General features: G+C 38.0%; 2 protein-coding genes across 5 annotated transcripts; one reads left to right on the top strand and one right to left on the bottom strand.

The window, feature by feature from the left end:
• Positions 1-574: 574 nt before the first annotated feature.
• On the bottom strand, positions 575-8,529 carry apip (APAF1 interacting protein). 3 transcript variants are annotated; one of them, XM_077518816.1, is made up of 9 exons: positions 8,354-8,438; positions 7,365-7,433; positions 6,194-6,294; positions 2,858-2,906; positions 2,475-2,592; positions 2,166-2,301; positions 990-1,157; positions 759-898; positions 575-686 (listed from the first exon to the last, which is right to left on the bottom strand). In XM_077518816.1, the coding sequence occupies exons 1-8, from the start codon at positions 8,375-8,377 to the stop codon at positions 799-801; spliced, it is 765 nt and encodes a 254-aa protein (XP_077374942.1). In that variant the 5' UTR covers positions 8,378-8,438; the 3' UTR covers positions 575-686; positions 759-798. The 3 variants fall into 3 exon arrangements, with proteins under 3 accessions (XP_077374942.1, XP_077374943.1, XP_077374944.1); XM_077518817.1 differs by having other exon boundaries at positions 575-677; XM_077518818.1 differs by having other exon boundaries at positions 575-898; positions 8,396-8,529.
• Positions 8,387-17,697, top strand: LOC144017354 (uncharacterized). 2 transcript variants are annotated; one of them, XM_077518814.1, is made up of 5 exons: positions 8,387-8,537; positions 15,408-16,001; positions 16,092-16,166; positions 16,820-16,898; positions 16,979-17,697. In XM_077518814.1, the coding sequence occupies exons 1-5, from the start codon at positions 8,447-8,449 to the stop codon at positions 17,142-17,144; spliced, it is 1,005 nt and encodes a 334-aa protein (XP_077374940.1). In that variant the 5' UTR covers positions 8,387-8,446; the 3' UTR covers positions 17,145-17,697. The 2 variants fall into 2 exon arrangements, with proteins under 2 accessions (XP_077374940.1, XP_077374941.1); XM_077518815.1 differs by lacking the exon at positions 8,387-8,537 and adding an exon at positions 14,299-14,474.
• The last annotated feature ends 2,459 nt before the right edge of the window (positions 17,698-20,156 follow it).

Genomic DNA, 20,156 nt, shown 5'->3' with positions numbered 1-20,156 from the left:
TGACAAGGAAGTTGCTCGTAGCAAATAAAATTAGTCGCTGGGTGTCACGTGAAGTAACTTCCTTTCACGTTTGGCTTAGATTGACAGCTAAAGTTAACCAATGACAATCGGGATGGGGGTGGGGGCGGTCAGACGTTGGTCCTTTGACATACGAATCTACTTCCGCGGTAGCCGGAACGTGCTCGCCCGCTTGCCGCATTACCGCGGACGTCATTTTTATGTAGCAAGCTTGGTCTGCCGTTGCCTTTTTGTGGATTCAAAAAAATGTGATGCAAAGCGACGTATTGCAATGGGAGCCGCCAACACGTCTCGTTGGCAACCCTAACGTAGTCATAGTACACAAAATTGTGTTTGCCTTGAAAGATGACTAAAAATGCTCAAAATTGGCTGGCACTCTAGGGGTTGTCTTTTTGTATAACGTTTGGCAGTAAAAGAGTTAAATTGATTTAGAACATGTTGGCAGACATATATTTTTTTGTTTTTACTTGTATATGTGTGGAGGAAGAAATGACCTTTTCTTGTAGAAATAAGCATACACATTTTTGTTGGTTTAAATAAAGGTACAAAATCACAATTGCAGATTAATGGAAAGGTATTTTATTGATAAAGATTTCTTCCACAGAGGTTGGAGCTGTAGTCTCAAGGTCTTTCAGGATAAGAGGCCTTCAACTCTGAATCTGCAATCACTGTCAGAATTGTGGAGGGCTGGCATGAAAGCAAAATTAATAAAATCTGCGCTCTGATTGAACTTTCCTGACCTTGCTTGAATGAGCGTCTCTTTAAAAGGTGCGGTAAATGTCAAACTATTCCCTTCTCTTCGACTGGTACAGCTGAAGGGTCCAGTCCACAATGTTTCATCTGAACAGCGATGTCAAACAGGTAGTCATAACATTCACACCTACAAATGTGAAGCAACAAACGTTATTGAAGCATTTGTTGAAATATTCCTTTAGAAATCCTGTTCTACTTTTGGGAAGAAAAATACTTACATTGTCTTGGCTTTTTCCCATGACTCGCCCCACACGTACACCCCGTGCCTGCGGACGAGGACAGCGCACGAGTCGGGGTACTCGTCCATGGCCCGAGCCATGCGATCTTTTAAGTCTTTCTCTTCTGGTGTATTCTCGATAATAGGCACGACCAGAGTGTCGTCATAGCTGCAGTATAAAACAAGACATTTCACCCCTCAATCAGTCCTCTGACAATCTCAACCACGCTCAACTATGCCTCAAGGCTTGACACGCTGCTGCCACACAGGCAAGTGAAGAGATAATTACAACAGCTGCGTATTGTGCATTAGATACTTGACACCTGCTGAGAACTTTATTGAACAAAAAACGTCTTTAAATTTGTTTATTGCATTTTTTTTTAAGAAAGGTGGATTTAAAAGGCTGTTAAGTAACGGCAACATTTGAATCACTAGTTTGCTCAATCGTGCCAAAGCAACACAGAGAAAAATATATTTCCCATGTTTCCATAGCGACACCCTCAATCAGCATCATCATTTACATTGTAAAATGATAGTACCTAAAACTATAAAACTTAAATCAACCATGACGAAACAATTCAACTGTTGTTAACCTGGTATCCTTTTTTTTTTTCTCATTTATTTCATACTTGTATTATGTTTACTGCTCTTGCCACGTTTGTTGTGCAATTATCTTCTGCTTGTCCTGGCCAGGACTCCCTGTGAGAAGTTATTGTAACTTTATGGGACCTTTCCTAGTTATATGAAATGAAAATGAAAAGAAAGTGTTTTGTAATGGTGCAGAAATACACCAAATACTCCTCAATGATGATGCTAAAGTAATAAATAAGATAAACCACTGGAAATAACTCTTGGTCCGATTCTTCCTGGAAAATTTCCTCTATGAGTAATGACTTAACTAGTCACATTGACCCGCCTTGATTTCTTATTTATGGTTAGTCAACAGCAACAATTGTGAGGCATGCTGACCTGAATACAAAAAAGTTCAAGAACTTCTAAAAGGTTGCAAAAGACTGTCTATATAAAATATCATGTCAAGACATGTTGTAGTCATCATTGCTTTACTGTACTTGAATTTGTACTTATCCTGGAACATGGCATTACAAGCTCACACATTACTAAGAAATGATTTAGAACTGCTGTAGACCAACTGTTTGATTACTGCTTGAACCCATACCGATAGTTTGTGCCGGTGGTGCCTTTACGGATCCCCTTAATCATCTCCTGGTGTGTTATCCTGAACTCTTTTCCAGGATACAGCAGGGTTGCTATGACAGCAGATTTGGAGTGTGTATGGATAACTGCTTGTGCCCCTGCATTTAAAGAAAAAAAAAAGTTTGAGGTTTTTCTATGATAAAGGATACTAGATTTTAATGCAGGTATCGCTAATAATAACTAAAAATAAACACATTACTCAACACATCTACTTAATATTTGGCTCAGTTGTTAGTCAATTGTTATTACTGTATGGATGAAACACTTTCACCTCTCATTGTATATGCGTTCATAAAGAGTGGGGTGCATTGACTCTTCTTTAACTTCTTCCAGGCGGGCGGACAGCTGATGTCTCTCTCCTCCACATCACACACAAACATGTCTTCTGGCTGCGTAAAACACACATACACATTATAATCTACAATGATTCAGAGGGTTCCATGCACGCTGCTGACCTATTTATTAATGAAATACGATGACATCCACCACACATATCTGTGGAGTTCAGGACTACTAGGCTAATGTATATTAATGTTGTCATCAAGGTGGTGCGTTTTATTTTTTGGTAGCACTAACGTTAAGAATAAAAAAAGAAAAAAAAAAGAGGGTGAATAGTTTTGCAACGCACTGTAATACACAATTATCGTGACTGACCTGTATTCTCTCTTTCTGGACCCCTGAAGGCGCAATGTAGATGCGCTCCCTAAAAGTTACATGCTACATGTTAATATTGAAGAAAATACAATGCACATTCAACATTTTAGAGCGTTTGTGCCTCAGTGGGTGTCACACTTAAAACTCTCACACACAGCTACTGTTCTTGCTTTAAAATGTGTTTCATGGTGTGTGAAAAACTAGGCACTCACACGGGCTTTCTGGTAAATTGGTCTATCAGCGGCATTAATAGTTGAGCAGGGATTTATTCACCTGTCCTTTTCAGGCTAAATTCACCGAAGTGAGACACTTCTGTGTCCAATGTGCACGTTCACACAGCCGATGCGGGTCAGTGCATTAATAATAGAGGTACCTTGAGATATGAGTTCAATACTTGGTGTGACCCTGTTTGTAACTCAAATCCTCTTTCGCCATTAAAATGAGTAGATTTGACACCAAATTGCACTCTCTTGTAGTTTACGGCAATTGTTTTTCGGACTATAAGTCACTCTGGTGTACAAGTCGCACTGGGGGAAAAAAACTAATAAATAAAAAATAAACTCATGAAGAAGAAGAAGAAAAAACCCCAAAAAAAAACATGTTGCTCCAGGGGCGGCACGGTGGATTACTGGGTAGCACGTCCGCCTTCCAGTACTGAGGACTCGGGTTCGAGTCCAGGCTCCGGCCTTCCTGAGTGCAGTTTGCATGTTCTCCCCGTGCCTGCGTGGGTCTTCTCCGGGTACTCCGGTCTCCTCTCACATTCCAAAGACATTGCATGGCAGGTTAATTGAGCGCTCCGAATTGTCCCTAGGTGTGTGGATGGTTGTTTGTTTCTGTGTGCCCTGCGATTGGCTGGCAACCAGTTCAGGGTGTACCCTGCCTAGTGCCCAAAGCCAGCTGAGATAGGCTCCAGCACCCCCCGCGACCCTTGTGAGGACTAAGCGGTCAAGAAAATCAATGGATGGATGGATGGATGGATGTTGCTCCGGGGTAAACAGTAAGACATATTTTTTGGGGGAAATTTATTTTACAACAAACAAGACTATCAACAGTAGAACTCGCACTCACACCCAAAATCCCCATTCCCTACATATTACTTCTTTTTTTTTCTTCTTCTTCTTCATGATTTCTTTATTTTCAAATTATACTTCCAATTGAAATATGGTCCAAAAAATACAGTAGTGATAACATAATTATATAGAATGTAAAGACATACAGATGACACGATTCACAACTGTTCAGTAAGCTGCAGTAACAGTAGTCGTACTTTGCAGAAAATCAAGAACACATGCCCGTGAGTATATTTTCTGTCTACGTATCAACTTTTTGTGTTAAATATTCATTTCTTAAAGGGTTACTACACTGATGTGGTGTTTTGCAATGTTTGTTCGCATTAGGCTAAGCTGACTTTTCTAAAGCGAGGCTATATGATTGTTTTAAATACACATTGTGTAATTCAGTTGGTTTTATGTTTACTTTAGCAATTAACTTCAACTAGGTGAGTCATTAAACAGCTTGAAGCCTCTTTTTTTTAACAATTAATATTTACTATCTGCTAAATTGCTGCTTGTAGTGATGTGAGCTAAGAAAATACAGCTTGGATGGCCAGTGTGTAAGGTGCAACTGAAACAATAGTAATGCAAGTCAAGCCATTGCATCATCTTTTTACTTTTGCATTGCTCCAAGTGAATACAATGGAATTGTGCAATGCAGTTCAATGGCTGTTTAATGTGGCATTTTGTATTTCAGCTTTTAGTTAAAGTTAGAACCACCATTAAAATTTGTTAGTAAAATAGTATTTCCTTTACTCATAAAATGTGTTAATGTATTTTTGCCATGAGAACAAAACTATGCAGAGTATAAAAGGGAAGAGAGCTAATATAAATTTAGAGCTCTGATTAAACAAAACACTCTGCAAAAACACAACAACACATTTAGGAGTTGTAAAGACATCAAAATGACACACACGCCATCATGTAAAAACAAAGAGAATTTTTTTTTTTATCAAGGTAGTACAGTACTTAACAATAATAATGGACTTCATGGTGAAAGTGGTTCATTTCCTGAGAGCTGTAATTAACTACCTTTGCTTAGTGCAGAAAAAAAGGATCTCGAATGTAGATTGTGGAGGCATGAATCACAAAGTACCCTCACCCATTTGCCATTACACAGTTCTGACCCATGACAGACACAGTTGATATATATTTGTGATTATGCCTGTTTTTTTTGTTTTTTTTTAATGAATCTGACTACCGATGAACTGCTGGACTTCCCATTTTGATAAGTGGTGAAATCACACCAAGCAACAGAATAAACATGCTTGTAGATAAATGCACATAAGAGTAACTTGAATTCAGTTGAATTCAGCTCTTTGATTTACTAGAAGGAAAATGTTGATTATCTCCCCAGAAACGTCCCGAAAAAGGCCAAAACAAAAGTCCAAAATAAAGGTCGCAAGCTTTGCAGAGACAACAACAACCATCCTCTGGATGCCAAAATACTGTATCAAAAGTTTTTTTTGTTTTTGCGAAATTCTGCCTTATTGCCCAAATACAGGGTCCACAAGATGACTGTGAGCCCAGCTTCAAATGGGCTGCTTTTGATGGGTGCGGCTAAGGCTCACCTGATTCAAGCGCTTTTGTTTACAAAACGAGTTGGGCGTGGCCAAGGTTCTCCTGTGCCACCTGCTTTTGTCTACACTGTCTTTCATGTCTGCACCTGAAGAAATATAGATAGGCTACATGCTTTTTTGCTCTTCAGAACAAAAGAAAACTGACATGCAACCATCCATATTTAACATGGCATTTATTTTTTTATTTTTTAAATACAACTGGTTAGTGCGTGGTTTTATGTGGCTCTCCCAATAGGGAAGTGAGTGTAAAATAGTGAAGACAAAGAGTACTAAATCGATTAAATGCTCCAGAGGGTTTCCATCTGTACTCTGAATATTGCTAGTTCCTTTTCAGGACTGTAATGAGTAATCTGGGTCGGCTTCTCTCTGTTATTTTTTTTCTTCCGCTACTACTATGGGCGTTTTATTATGGTCTCCTCCATCATTTAAGTTGTCCATTCCTGGCCTACGGTATAAATTTGAACTCTACCGACCAATCGCGATGATGCTTTTAATGCTCAGCAAACAAACAGAGCGTTCAAACTATCCAGCAAGAATTATGCCAGAAGCTTGATGATGGCTACAAAACGTGTGAAGTTGAGTGAAACTTGCAAAGGGAAGTTTCTCTTATGGGGGGGAAGACATGCTCGTTTAACCGTAAAAATGATATCAAAGTGGAATTACACCATAGTCGCAGTCTCAACACAAGCTGGTTACATACAAACCCTCTTCTCAAACTGATTCCGCCGCCCGTCCCAGTAACCCATCCCAGCTGGTAGAAGAGCCGGCAGAGCTCGGGAATAAGTACACGAGGATGCTCCTTGTCCTACAAGACAAACAAATGTTTATTGCTCAGTCTTTAAATGGTAACTCAAAATTTAGTGAGCCAGTGCTCAACTGAATGTTCATATTTGTTTGTTGTTTAAATCAGAAGACTGCTAAACTTGCTACTTTAAGCGGGCAATTAGCCAAAATTAACCATAACGCACCAAGGTAAATACATTTTTTATTTGTTTTTCATGAACCAGGAAAGACAGATTAGGTGTCGGTGGGCTCAGTTTGTTTACATCTCCCACTCCCAGTAATAGTCCAGCTGCTCTCAAGATACTGTAACTTATCATATACACTATTTGGCATTAACAATAGACATGCTGGCATCATGAAGGAATTAGCACATCTGTGTCACAGTTTTGAGGTTCAAGTTTCAAATCACGGTTTGGCCCTTCCTGTTTGAAGTTTACATGTTATCCTTGGTACTCCAGCTTCCTCCCAATTTTCAAAAACATGCACATTTATCTAACTGAAGAAACTAAAATGTATCAATCATCTGTGATGGGTTGGTAACCAATATACAGTAGCAGCACAACTTTCATCAAAAATATTTTTATTTTAAGAGAGAATAACTATAACTGATTAATTTGTTGATTTCTGACAATAATTGAGTAAATTGCTTTTAATGTTTTTGCATTTTCACTGGTTGCATCTAACATAAAATAAGCATAACATTGCTATTATTATTGTCATCTTAGTAGTAGGAGTAGCTGGAAAAAAATGGTTACTCCATCCTGTAACCTAAGTGACTTTTATAATCATAGTGTGACACACTAAAAAAACATTTAAGGACATAACAACAAACAAATTACAAAGAGACAATGTTTTTAGAAAATGTTGTAATTGATTTCTGTTAAGAACGATTCAGAGGGTTAAGTCACATTAAAAGTGTCTTTTGTCAGACTTCTGTCCTTTTTACAAGGAAATTGAGAAAAATGATTAATACTTTTCATTATGTGCTTTCTTCCCCACCCTCATTTACTGCATTTTAAAGACCCATTTAGGACAGATTCCTTGTCTCATTTCTTGTTTTTTTGTTTGTTTTCCCTGTCAAATGTTATTTACCTCTTTTTCTCCCGAGTCTTGACCTGCAGCTTGGTCACAATTGTTGGTTCCACACAACGATGACATTTCCTGTGGAAAAGCATTTACATTCAGTAAAGGTTCCACACGATTCAACAAACTAGACACAGCACAATAAAACAGCACAATATTTTTGAAAGTATCACTGCAGTGACATAACCTTGGGTATATGCAATTGACAAAATTTTACATCTGCAATTAACTAAAGTCAACACTACCTGCGCACATCATACAATACATGACAGGGCAGACAGATTCAGAGCAAAACAGTTTGGTACAAGAAAATATTTACTGTCCTGAATAACTCCTGTCTTTCCTTGTCACGTCTATATATAGTTTTTATTAGAATTATCTTGTGGCACTTAGTCAGTCACCTCAGCCATAAAGAGATAATAATGGGGCGTATTGTTCCGTCTGTCGATCAAATATACTCAGGATGGCGTGTTCACGCAGTAGGCAAATATGCGCACATGCAGTGGTGTCACGCAAACGTTCAAGTTCGCGATACTGATGCCAACAGGTGATTAATGCTTATCAAGTCTTCCTTACAGTTCTGAGGTTCAGGGTTCGAATCTCTGCTGAGATGTGTTGTTGTGTGGCGTTTGGATGCCCCCACACTGCCGTGCTTGGTGCGTTTTAGCCAAATAATTAGATTCTCCCGCGTGTGTGAAGCCTCTCGAAAAACATTTAGAAGAAGACCACTGCAGTGTATATAAAAGATGTTAGCACAGATATATAGAACTCTGGAGTTTCTTTTAATGACAAGTCAGTGAGAACTGTGAAAACACGCATGCAACACCTAGTCGACAGACGCGCAGCCATAGGGAAACATTGCCAGGCAAACCGTTTTTAACACGGCCTTTGTGTTCACTGTCAGTGTTCAGCGTGTAGGTTTTGGTAACTTTTTTTTTTTAATTTTTTATGCCAGCTGACTGCTTGAGGTCATAATTACGGAGTATAAATAGCCGCACCTTAGCGTTACCGACTCCTTTCATTTCCTTCCCAACGCTTACCAGTTTAGAGTCGCTCAAGTTGGAAGAAAGAAAAAACAAAACAAAGCAGGCATGCGTCAAGACGCGCATGCGTTTTATTCGCTTCTTCTTGTGTGTTTCCGGCAGCCTTGGATACCTTACGGCGCAGTGCTGCTCCCTACAGGTCAGTGTTAAATAGTCCAGATTGGCGCTCTGTGCTCTTCGTCTTCTATCTTGAAATAGGATAAATTCAATTCATGCAATGCTGCATATATCCCACTTTTCAAACGGTGTTCCATGGAACTTATTGGATCAAATAATATTTTTTTGTCTTTTCGTGTAAACGTGTTTACATTATTTACTATTATAAGTTTTAAATCTAAGTTAATGATGGCGGCTTTAGGAAAGTCTGTTAGTTTGGAAGACGTATTACACATAAAGTGTACATACACTAACCAGGAGCTTCATTGGTTTTACATTTATCCACTTCAAGTAAAAGAGCTGTATAAAAATAATTTTACTTTACAAATATAATTTTGACAGCTGCCAAAGAGAGCTAAAAACAAATCATATGCATATTTTATTATTATTCCAGCTGAGCCTGCTACTAGTTTCATAGAATGCAAAGTGTTCTTTTCTTTGTACACATGTACAGGCAAAATAGTTGATACCCTTTTGTTCAAGAAAGAAAACCACACAATGGCCACAAGAACATTGCCCAGGGTCATGTTTCAGTTTGGTTTGGGTTTTGTTTTATTTTTGGTGAGAGTGTTGGTTGTATGGTGTTCTTGTTTTTCCCCAGTCTCGTTATCGTTAACCCTGTCCACCTGCATGTGTCTTCCCTTCCCGGTGTGTGTTGCTGATTGGTTCCCCCTGCCTGCTGTGTCTCCCAGGTGTGTCCTGTTAGTGTCTCATTAATGTTGGTATAAGGGAGTGGTGTTTGTTTCACGTGGGTGTGGGAGCATTGTTGTTTGTGCCTTGCCTTGCCTTGCCTTGCCTTGCCTTGCCTTGCCTTGCCTTGCCTTGCCTTGCCTTGCCTTGCCTTGCCTTGCCTTGCCTTGCCTTGCCTTGCCTTGCCTTGCCTTGCCTTGCCAGCAACATTTAGTAAGTACTTTTGCATCTCCATCCATCCATTTTCTTGACCGCTTATTCCTCACAAGGGTCGCGGGGGCTGCTGGCGCCTATCTCAGCTGGCTCTGGGCAGTAGGCGGGGGACACCCTGGACTGGTTGCCAGCCAATCGCAGGGCACACAGAGACGAACAACCATCCACACACACGCACACCTAGGGACAATTCGGAGCGCCCAATTAACCTGCCATGCATGTCTTTGGAATGTGGGAGGAGACCGGAGTACCCGGAGAAGACCCACGCGGGCACGGGGAGAACATGCAAACTCCACCCAGGAAGGTCCGAGCCTGGACTCGAACCGGAGACCTCAGAACTGGGAAGCGGACGTGCTAACCACTCGACTACCGTGCCGCCTTACTTTTGCATCTACTGAAGTTAATTAAGTTGTCTAGTTTTTCCACATTTAGTTAAGTCTCTTCACGTCAGCTCGAAGTCTCCTTCACGTTCCCCTCCAAGTCTGTCCACAGTCGTCACGTCATGTCTGGTCTTCACGTCACGTCTGGTCTCCACGCCATGCCAAGTCTTCGCGTCCAATCTTCGCGTCATGCCACATCAGTCCACGTACAATCTGGTCAATAAAGTTGTCATTCCTCTTCCTGTCACGTTTCTCCGCCTTTGGGTCACACCACAACCACTTCATGACACCCAGAACCATTGTGACTTGTCATTTAGCAAATTCTGGTCTCATCAATTTCAAATTACTTCTATAATGATTGTGGTATTATTATATGTATATTTTTTTGAGCAAAAGAGTATCCTTGATTTTGCCTGTGTTGTGTGCACAATGAAAACACTGTTACTGTGAAACAAACAGCAGGTTTGCATTCTGCGGCCGTTCTGCACCTTGGTCACACTTGCGGTCCCTGGATTGTCAAAGAGAGTAAAGACACAAAGAAAATGAAAACAATGTATAAGAAAAAAACTATTGTTCTAATATAAATAATGTTGAACATCAGCGAAAGAAGCTGTCTCGAAAAGGCATCCTTAAAACCTCAGAAGGTTGGACCACTTTGCTCATGAATAGTGGGCTAAAATGCCTGTCGAGACATGCTGCCAGTTTCGATTCCTCAAAATGTTGTGCAATAAAAATATTAAAATAAGAGAACCATTATCAAGTGTACCATAACATAAGGCCTGATTTTCATATAATTGTAAGCAAATCTTTATTACCTTTGCTCAACTTCAAGTTATGTTAATGATCATTGTAGTTTTTTCTTTCATTAATAGAGAGTTTCTAACTATATTATAACAGATGGTAACACATATAAATATGGAATCTTACGGCTTTCCCTTTGTGGTTTTTAGCCTGTGCTATGTTATATCATTTACAAGTTTAATGACATAACAGAAGAAACTGGGTAGTTTCTGGATTTTATTATTATTTTTTTTACTTGCGGTAGAGGAACACAAAGTATAAATGGAAGCAGAAGTGAATTTATGAGGATAAAAGAGACGGGCATACCCACCATGTGTGTTTTACCAAAACTGGAAGTTTGTAATGCACATAAGTGTATGTTGTCTTGTTTTGCAGAGGCAATGCCAATATAATGTTCATGTTCGTACTGTTAAGGCAACAACTAATGGCCTTCACGAGGTGATCACTGATCAGTTATAAAGCAATCACAACAAAATGAATTATTGCATGTAATTTAGTATTATATAACAAGAACATTGATTACATTTTGAATTAAATACCTCAAGACGCAAATGCGGGGAATTTACTCAGTCTGTCTCAATATCACTCTTTCTTTCAAATTCAATTAATGTATTAGAGAAAATCTACAGAACAAAATAGCATAAAAGTAGCATGTGCTTGGAAAATGATACTTCATTTGTGTAGCGCTTTACTACCTTACAAGGCCCTCAAAGTGTTTTAACTACGTACTCATTTCACAGCATCAGAAACAACTGGACTTAGATTACCTTGTTATGGATCTTTAACACTATCACACTGCGCTGGGATCGAACCAACACCGTCGGAGTGCAAGCCGACCACTCTATCACTAATCCATGCTAATCTGTTGTTGTTAAACTGTCAGTAAATGACTGATGAATCTACAAGTTTAAAAAGTACAAGTTCTGTAATGATGTATTTGCACAGCATTTTTTTTTTTTTACTAACTGTTTACTGTTATTCTGGTGACCTTCCAGGTTTTGTTCAGTAAAAACAAACATTTTCTTTACATATGGTTTTACTGTATAGTAAAACCATGTGTAAAAAAATGTTTACTGTATAATAAAACCATGTGTAAAAAAAACAACATTTGTTTTTACGGAAAAAAACCTGCAAGCTGTGGTTACCAGAATAACTAAAAAAATACTGTGCAACTACAAACAACATTACAGAACTTGTACTTTTTAAACTTGTGGATTCAACAGTCATTTACTGACAGCTTAACAACAGCATATTAGCATGGGCTAGTGGTAGAGTGGTCGGCTTGCACTCGTGACGCCGTTAGTAGGGATGTAACGATATCCAAACATCACGATACGATATTATCATGATATGAAGGTCACGATTCGATATTTATCACAACATTGTTGGGAGGTTGGTGATACAAAAAAAGGTCACACAATGTTGTAAAAAAAAATACATATATATATATATATATATATATATATATATATATATATATATATATATATATATATATATATATATATATAGTGCTTCTCTAATAACACTTAATATTGAGGCACTTAATTGCAAATGGGGTTCCTTCATCTGATCATGAGCGTGGATTTTAATCATAGAAGGGCCAAAACATACATGTGAAAATTAAACTGCACTTAAAAAAAAAAGCCACCAGAGGGTGCTAGAACGGCACAAATGGAAATTAACCTGACTTTTTAAACAGATGTGTTGCTTTTAATATTGTGACATGATGACGACAATATATTGTGGCAGTTTTAATATTGTGATATCACGATATTGCCGTTATTGTTATATCCCTAGCCGTTAGTTTGATCACAGCACAATTTATTGTACATTGAATCCCAGTAAAATTCAGCAGCAGTTACTGTTTATTGTACATTCAATACCAGTAAAGTAAACAAGTTGTTCTGTAAAGTTGCTTATATTTCCCCACTGTATTTTTTACAGAACTTCCCTGGTAACCACAGCTGCCGGTTTTCACCGTAAAAACAACTGAATTTTTTTTAGTGTAAATAGATAGATAGATAGATAGATAGATAGATAGAATTTGTTCAATTAATACTTTGACTTTTTCATGTTTTCGTGAGGATGTTCTCCTTGATATATTACATTTCATCTTTCAATGTAACAGTGAAACTTTGTTGGATTGCAAGACTGGACAAGTACTCACCCACTCATGTTGAGCAATTCAAATAAACTTGGCCAGTTGTTGATTACAGCTAATCGCCCAAGGCTGCACACCTATGATGCGCATCAGTCACCATTAACTCACACCACTTACTCACCTTATACACATTGCCTGAGGAACAAAATCACAACTGTCTTTAAAATCACGTAGTGAACTTCCACTCTGGTAAAAGTTCCCCTTAATGATGGTGGCAAAAAGGAAATAACCGATGAGAAAAATGTGTTGTTTCATGTGCCGTGTATTATTTGAGCCCTTCCCATTTGTTTTGCATTAGCAATGTGTTTGGATGATTGTAATATTGGCCCCGCCTCTCAAGTGCTTGTTTGATAAAACAGCCCAACATGTTTTTCTGATTTTACCATTTAGATTGCAATTATAATACATATTTATACAAACTTAAATGTTATTGCTTTATTTAGTAACCTACAATCACGGTTCTAGACCAATTGGTACATTCAACCCGCATTTACCTAACAAACAAATTGGGTTTCTGAAATCTTGGGTATTCCCCTCCATTGTGTTTTGTTGATGAAGCAAAAATGGGACATTACGTCCTCTCTCCTCATCATTGAAAAAGAGCCAGATAGCGTTGAGAGAGCCAGAGCCAGAGGACTTGACCTTGGTTTTCATTTTTCAGAGAGAGAACTCGGAGCCTAAATGTTAGACAGTTGAGTGTGAGACACAGTCAGAAAATACAGTACGTTCCTGGCAAACAATTCTTGCCAGTTCTGACTGCCTTTCATTATATTGATGGTAACTTCAAGCTAGTCGACTCGTCTCACAAATCAACAAAAGGTGTCGTTTTTGGTGCAATACACTAAATAACCCTGTCAAAGTCAAGTCTAAGTCTAAGTCTAAATGTAACAGTCTTACAATACTGATGAGTTTTTATGTGCTACACTAATGTTGTCCTAGTGTTTATGTATTAAGTTGTTAGTAAAAACTTAAATTGTGAAAGAATGTTTTATTGTTGTCTATTGAGCCCTCACACCGACCAGTGTATACAACAACTGGAATGTTGAGACACGCACATTAGTCCCACGCTTTGCGTCAGCTATTTCACAATTTTAATAATTACACAACTGGAAAAACTTTGTATGAGAAGGGGGCACAGGGGGTTGTTCCAGACTCCATGTCCAGAATCGCCATTGTTTGTACATGGATTTTTTGGAAAAGATTTTAGTGTATAAAAAGTCTCTCTTTCTTAATATAAAAATACTCAGTTTTGAATTACATGTTTTATATTTGGCCCTTAGGAGAAAGCCAAAATATCTGCAATACCTACTCTACCTGAATGTTGAAGGGAAATTCTACACTACAGCAAATCATCACCGCACAGTTTCAGTGTTCTCCACTTTACAAGGAGGAAATGAGCATGGGACATTTGTGACGAAGAGGGTGTGTTCACAGGTGTTCAAGCACTTGTGCTGTGTTGGCAGTCATTGTTGTACTCATGCAACACAAACCTGCTGTATATAAAAGGCCAAGTTGTGAATCATCAGATAGAAAGACTCGACTCGGTGCGCGAAATTTCAGCAGCACTGAAAATAAACTTGATTAGCACTGTTTGGTACAAGGATGACGACTCCTCTTCTTTTGGGGATTTTTATTGGTCTTTGGGCTGTGGATTTTTCAACTCAAGTCAATTGTAAGTGGCAGTCCTTTTCTTTAATGTGCTTCTTTCTCACCCATTGTTTTTCTAACTTCATAGTGTTTTTTATTATTTTAAATTGTTTATTCTAATAAAAGTATTATAACAAAGTATTGGGATAATTAATCACTCAAGTAATTTATTTTAATACTGTAACATACTGTTGTTATTATACGGGTCAAACAATTAGAGATGTCTTCAAATGTCATTTTAACTTCATAGAGTTGATACATTGAGTAGATCCTTGTCCTTACCAGGATGTCTTTTTTTTTTTCTTATTCAATGAGTTAGCACTTTCATCTCTACCACCTGAAGTGCTCATACCTTCATTCTACTTTTTCAAGGGCCTAAGCATCGTGTTTCACTGTCGCAGTGCAGGCTTTACTCGTAGCTCTGCATGTCACACCAAAGCCTTTATAAAATACGATAAATTCATGTTTGGCCTATAAAAGTGGAGGTTGAAGAGAGAAAACAGGGAATACATACTTTTTAGCTCTGTGTAATCTCATAGGAAACAGTGAATAAGAAAAGAGGCATATGAGAATAAACAGCAATTTAATCTTTTGAGGTTGCCATAAAATTGATGTACAGCTCATTATAAAACAACAAAGTTCATTAATTCCAGTTTGAGATTTTGCATCCCCTTCTGTACTTGAGTTACGTTCGCTGGGTGTGCCAAACGAGTGATTGACTGAAGCGCCAATGAGACTTCCTCTCAACCCACTCACATATGAGTAATCACCCAAGTTAATCATTACTGTCACACCTTAACAAAGAAGACAACACAAGTTCATACAAGAATTCCAGGCCAAGCGTGCAATCTCCTTTAAGGTCATAGATTACTTCAAAGAGAAAAACTTTCCATGTCAAGTCGAGTAGGTAAACATTTGTGGTGATCCTTGTATTTATTTTTCCATCCCTTTCTCACAGCTGTGACCCAAATTCCCATTAAAAGTGAGGAAGACGTGCTCAGAGAGGCCGAGACGGATGGCTTTCTTGTTGAACAATTTTTCCCCCTGTCACTCAGATACGAACCACGTCAAGAAAACCCGACCACTCAACAGTCCAACCAAACATCCTCTGGCACAGAAGATAGTCGTAATCAAACCCTGTTGAAGATCATTGACGCCAGCACATTAGGTGACAAGCTCTTCCAGCCCAGGGATGAAGGTTATTCAACCACAAGTGAAAGAGCCTCGTCAAGTTCCAACTCATCTACCACTTTAAATCCTCACTCTGACTGGACTTCAAATGCAACACAGTCAAGTAACATCACAGAGCCCAGTGTTCCCTCTCGAAATGATGATTCTGAGAGTTACTCAGGGTCCGGAGATAGTGAGATCCTAGACCAGTATCCTATTCCACAAACCACTGCGACCTACACTGGAGGTGACGGGGAAACAACATCTTTCATCAAAATTGGAAATGAGGCTTCAGGAGATGAAGACTCGGGGTCAGGATCAGGATTTGGAATGCCAAAGGATAAAGGAAAAGCCAGAATCTTAGATTTTCCATCTGTCCAAGGTAAACAGCTTTTATGCAGTGGATCCATAATACTGTAAACTTAACTGATAAATGTGTAACTTTTTTTTTTTTTTTTTTTAAACGTCCCAGGTGGTGAATTTTACCAAGTACCACAGTCTGATGATTCTGCCACAACAGAGCAACACAAAGGGCACGTGACACCAGGTAACTATCGAACAAATACAAATTCCCGCGTTTTCGAAGACACTTTACAGGGGAAGTCAACCCCTTCAATTTTTGTTCTGACAATAATATGTTCTATACAGCCCCACTAGTCTAAAAATTGTATTCTGGTTCATATTGCGTTAGTGGAATATGAGTTAATCAGCAAAATCCAACCATTTTTATTCACCTCAGGGGGCGACCATTTTGCCACTGTCGACTGAAGATGACATCACTGTTGCTCAGGTCTCAGGTAACAACTAATCAAAACTGAAAATTGAAATTGATGATGGCCACATGAAACAAAAACATCCCATGAGACAAAAAATCACTAAACCTCACTCAAACATCACCCTTTCATGACACCATCATGACAAGCGCAGCTTCAGAAAACGGGTGAGCTCTGATGGGTTGTTGCCTGAGCCCTGAGCAACATTGACGTCATCTTCAGTCGACAGCAAGTCGCAAAATGGCCGCCCTCTGAGATGGATAAAAACGGCTGGATTTTGCTTCATAACTTATATTCCAAAAATGTAATATTAATCAGAATGTCTTGTAAGGTCACATATAACATATTATTGTCAAGAAATGTTTAAGGTTGACTTCCACTTCAAAAACGACGCATTTCATTAAGTCCAGCTCTCCTCTATCATCAGATTGGGTCATCATCTTGGGTTTTGTTGTTGGTGTTGCGGCCCTGGTGATGCTTTGTCTTGCTATTGCTACCAGAGACAAGTGAGATTTACATCATTTCGAGTAAATATTTAAATGTTCATCTCATAGCTGGTATTACATGATCCATTCCTTCTTTTTAGGTGGAATGTGGGTCCGAGGCAAGCATCAAATCCACAAACAAAAGTTGACTCTTCACAGCAGCAGAAGGCAGAGAACGAAGCGTTCCTGCGGAAAGATGCACCAAAGGAAAACGGAAAGGCAGTGGAGTACACAGTTATCCCGTTGGATGATCTTACAGAGAATTAGTCACACTGAGTCAAATGTTTTCTTTTTTCCCCCACGAATGTGCAGTGGTGCCGACTCAGATGCAAGACAAACAATATATTCCAAGACATATTTGGACCCCTGGTGACATTTATAAATACTTTTTTAACTACATAAATACTCATTTCTAATTAGTTAGTATCATCAACTTTTTTTAACTACTAAAATCTGGTTAATGAAGCTGTTAAAATGTTTCAATACCATCACATATTTCTGAGTAATATTCAGTGTTAATTCTTGGCCTTTGTATAGGATATAAAAATAGCAAATATTTTATTACAGTGTCATTTGTATGAAGTGCATTTTTTATGACATTATTTTTGTATATTTTGTAATTATTGTAAGTATATGTAATTTGTAAGATGCTGACCTCCCCAAATAATTATGAAAGCACTGAATCTACTTAAGCAGCTTTTTGGGTGTTGCTGTTCTGTATCATATGAAACATTCTTTGAGAAATAAGCCCACCAGCACCTCATCAATAATTTATTTGTACATTTGATATTTTCATACACATATTAAAACATTACACACATTTTTTTTGTTTGGTATATTTTTTTGCCTGACAAAGACTTCTGCCCTGCAGTTGTTTATCATGCTTGTGGATTCGGAGAGTCTAGGTCAAGACACATTATAATGGATGTTAGACACACACACAAAAGAGAGAGAGAAATAGAAAACATATGCTTGAATTCACTAAAAATTTCACATTTTCATTCAAAAGAAAGAAAAGACTACCTTAGATCAGTTGACCAAGAACATTTACTGATCAGATCAAGAAAAGATAAAAGGATATATCAAAGTGAGGTTTTAAATTCAGATAATATAAGCATGTGATATTCAGTTGTGGACATAAATCAGAATCAGGACAGATTTTTTACATCTTCCTAAAAGGTGCGATAACAATAGCCATATTTTCCTGAAGCAATACAGCTCAGTTCAGCATGTCACACTTCAGTTTTGAACAGTAAACCCTGATCTGTCCAGTGTTTTTACTGAGATTTGTGTTCGTCATGTTTTTAATAAAATGCATACATACACAAGGGAAGTTGTGTTCTTCCCTATTACCTGTCAGTCAACAACATACAGTATCTCACTTGACCCTTTATGTACAAATGTACAGAGCAGAGCAGTTGGTATCCTGCCAACAAGGTGGCAAAAAGTTGTGGTACGTGCAGTTGAGTTATTCTGGTACCCAGCACAATTACGGAAATGACAACAAATTGCACAGTCAAAGTACTGATATGGCCAATTTCATCAAGGGCTACATGTGTGCAATAGATTTCCATTTGTGTAGTTCTAGCAACCGCTAGTGGCTAGTTTATTAGTGCAATTTAATTTTCATTAGGGATGTTTTTGCCTTCTATGTTTAAAATCTATGCTAATTGTCAGATGAAGGGGAACCTAATTTGCTTGTGTGCTTGCATTAGCATTATTGTTATTAGAGATTATAGGTGAATTATCTGCATTGCTGTTATGTACAAAAGTACAATATTGTGCTTTTTTTTTTTTTTAGTATGAGCTCTTTTTTTTTTTTTTTTTTTTTTTTTTTTTTTACAATATTGTGCCCTTATTTAAATATCGCCAACCCCCACCACAATATTGTGATAATTATCGTATCGTGACCTTCATATCGTGATAATATCGTATCGTGATGTTTGGATATCGTTACATCCCTAGTGTGCAATGCTTGATGAAAATGGCCCAGGCTCAGGTCTCACTACATGCCAACACTTAGCTGCCACACTGACTTTTTCCAACTTACAAATGTATTTAACCTTGCTCATGACTTGGAAACAACCAAATATATAATCAAATGATTACACCATTAATTTAATAATTAGGGTCTGACCGTCTCCTTGGTCATGATTTGGAGCGCTTATTTATTATTTTAATTATAATTACACTTTACAAACTGTCTAAATAATTAAATAAATAAATAAATAAATAAATACACCCTTAAACATACTTCTAACATTTTAACTAATTAAAGAAATTATAGTAAAAACAATGCAAAGCTCTATACAAGTTTTTAACATTTATCTAAAGAGTTATACACAAAGTGCAAGGAGGCACTTTAAGCAAGAATATTCTTACATTAGCTGTTGCTTTCTTTAGACCAAAATATGTAAATGAAATCGGAAGTATGATGCAATCAAATGCTCGAGACTAAAATCATTTGTGCATGCGATAAACAAATATAATAGTTCCTCACGGGACCAAAAAAAAAAAAAAAAAAGGTGAATGTGGATCAAATTCATGCAGATCCCTCATTCCACCATTAAGATGGATACAAATAATTTCCTGAATTAATGGCAATCTGAGATTAACTTGTATCTTGGAATTTTAACAACATGCTGACTGCACTATGCAGCTGATTTCTTCAAGGCAAGTTAAATATTGAACAAAAAGAGAAACAACAGTGAAAAATCAAGACACACAAAAAAATGCACTGGCTTGAAGTGTGGGAGATATTTCTATCTTTTTCCTCTTCACCGACTCACATCCTATCTGCCATGTTTATCTTTCTCTTTGCGTTCAGAAACAGCACACACCGTGAACACATACATTTCAGGTTTTTCCCGAAACTACTCGCAAAAATTCAATGTTTTAAACATTACAAAAATATTTATAAAACATGAGCCAAATAACTTGGACTGCACCCTCATGTCCTTGCTTGACAAAAACACATCATGCACTGGTTGTTGCCACAATTAGAGGCCACACCTTTTCCGCTTTATGGCCTAAGTCGTAAGCCTTGGGCTTAGGCTTGAGTGTGTGTGCGACATCACGGTGTAATCCAATTAGTCAAAAAGTAAAAGGTGTTGCACCAGCTTGTCTTTGTATTGTAATATTGCATAGAGAGATGCTTTATTTTCCCTTCTGTCCTCATTGACCCTGTTTGTATTATAAGCGATAGTCACAAAGAAAATCTAAATCCTTTATTGCAGCAACCACCCGTTACTCATAATAAGCAAAATTCAACTTTTACCC

Source organism: Festucalex cinctus, chromosome 4, assembly GCF_051991245.1.
Source record: "Festucalex cinctus isolate MCC-2025b chromosome 4, RoL_Fcin_1.0, whole genome shotgun sequence".
NCBI classification, from domain to species: Eukaryota; Metazoa; Chordata; class Actinopteri; order Syngnathiformes; family Syngnathidae; genus Festucalex; species Festucalex cinctus.
The sequence above is the reverse complement of the archived record's forward strand: the minus strand, read 5'-3'. Positions and strand labels throughout refer to the sequence as shown.

Coding starts and splice junctions, on each gene's coding strand:
- LOC144017354 (XM_077518814.1), top strand. CDS start 8,447: ATGCGTCAAGACGCGCATGCGTTTTATTCGCTTCTTCTTGTGTGTTTC. Junction 16,167..16,819: donor CAAAGGGCACGTGACACCAG/GTAACTATCGAA, acceptor CTCTATCATCAG/ATTGGGTCATCATCTTGGGT. Junction 16,899..16,978: donor GCTATTGCTACCAGAGACAA/GTGAGATTTACA, acceptor CCTTCTTTTTAG/GTGGAATGTGGGTCCGAGGC.
- apip (XM_077518818.1), bottom strand. CDS start 8,464: ATGCGCGTCTTGACGCATGCCTGCTTTGTTTTGTTTTTTCTTTCTTCC. Junction 2,907..6,193: donor GGAATCAGTTTGAGAAGAGG/GTTTGTATGTAA, acceptor TGTAACTTTTAG/GGAGCGCATCTACATTGCGC. Junction 2,593..2,857: donor TCCAGAAAGAGAGAATACAG/GTCAGTCACGAT, acceptor TGTTTTACGCAG/CCAGAAGACATGTTTGTGTG.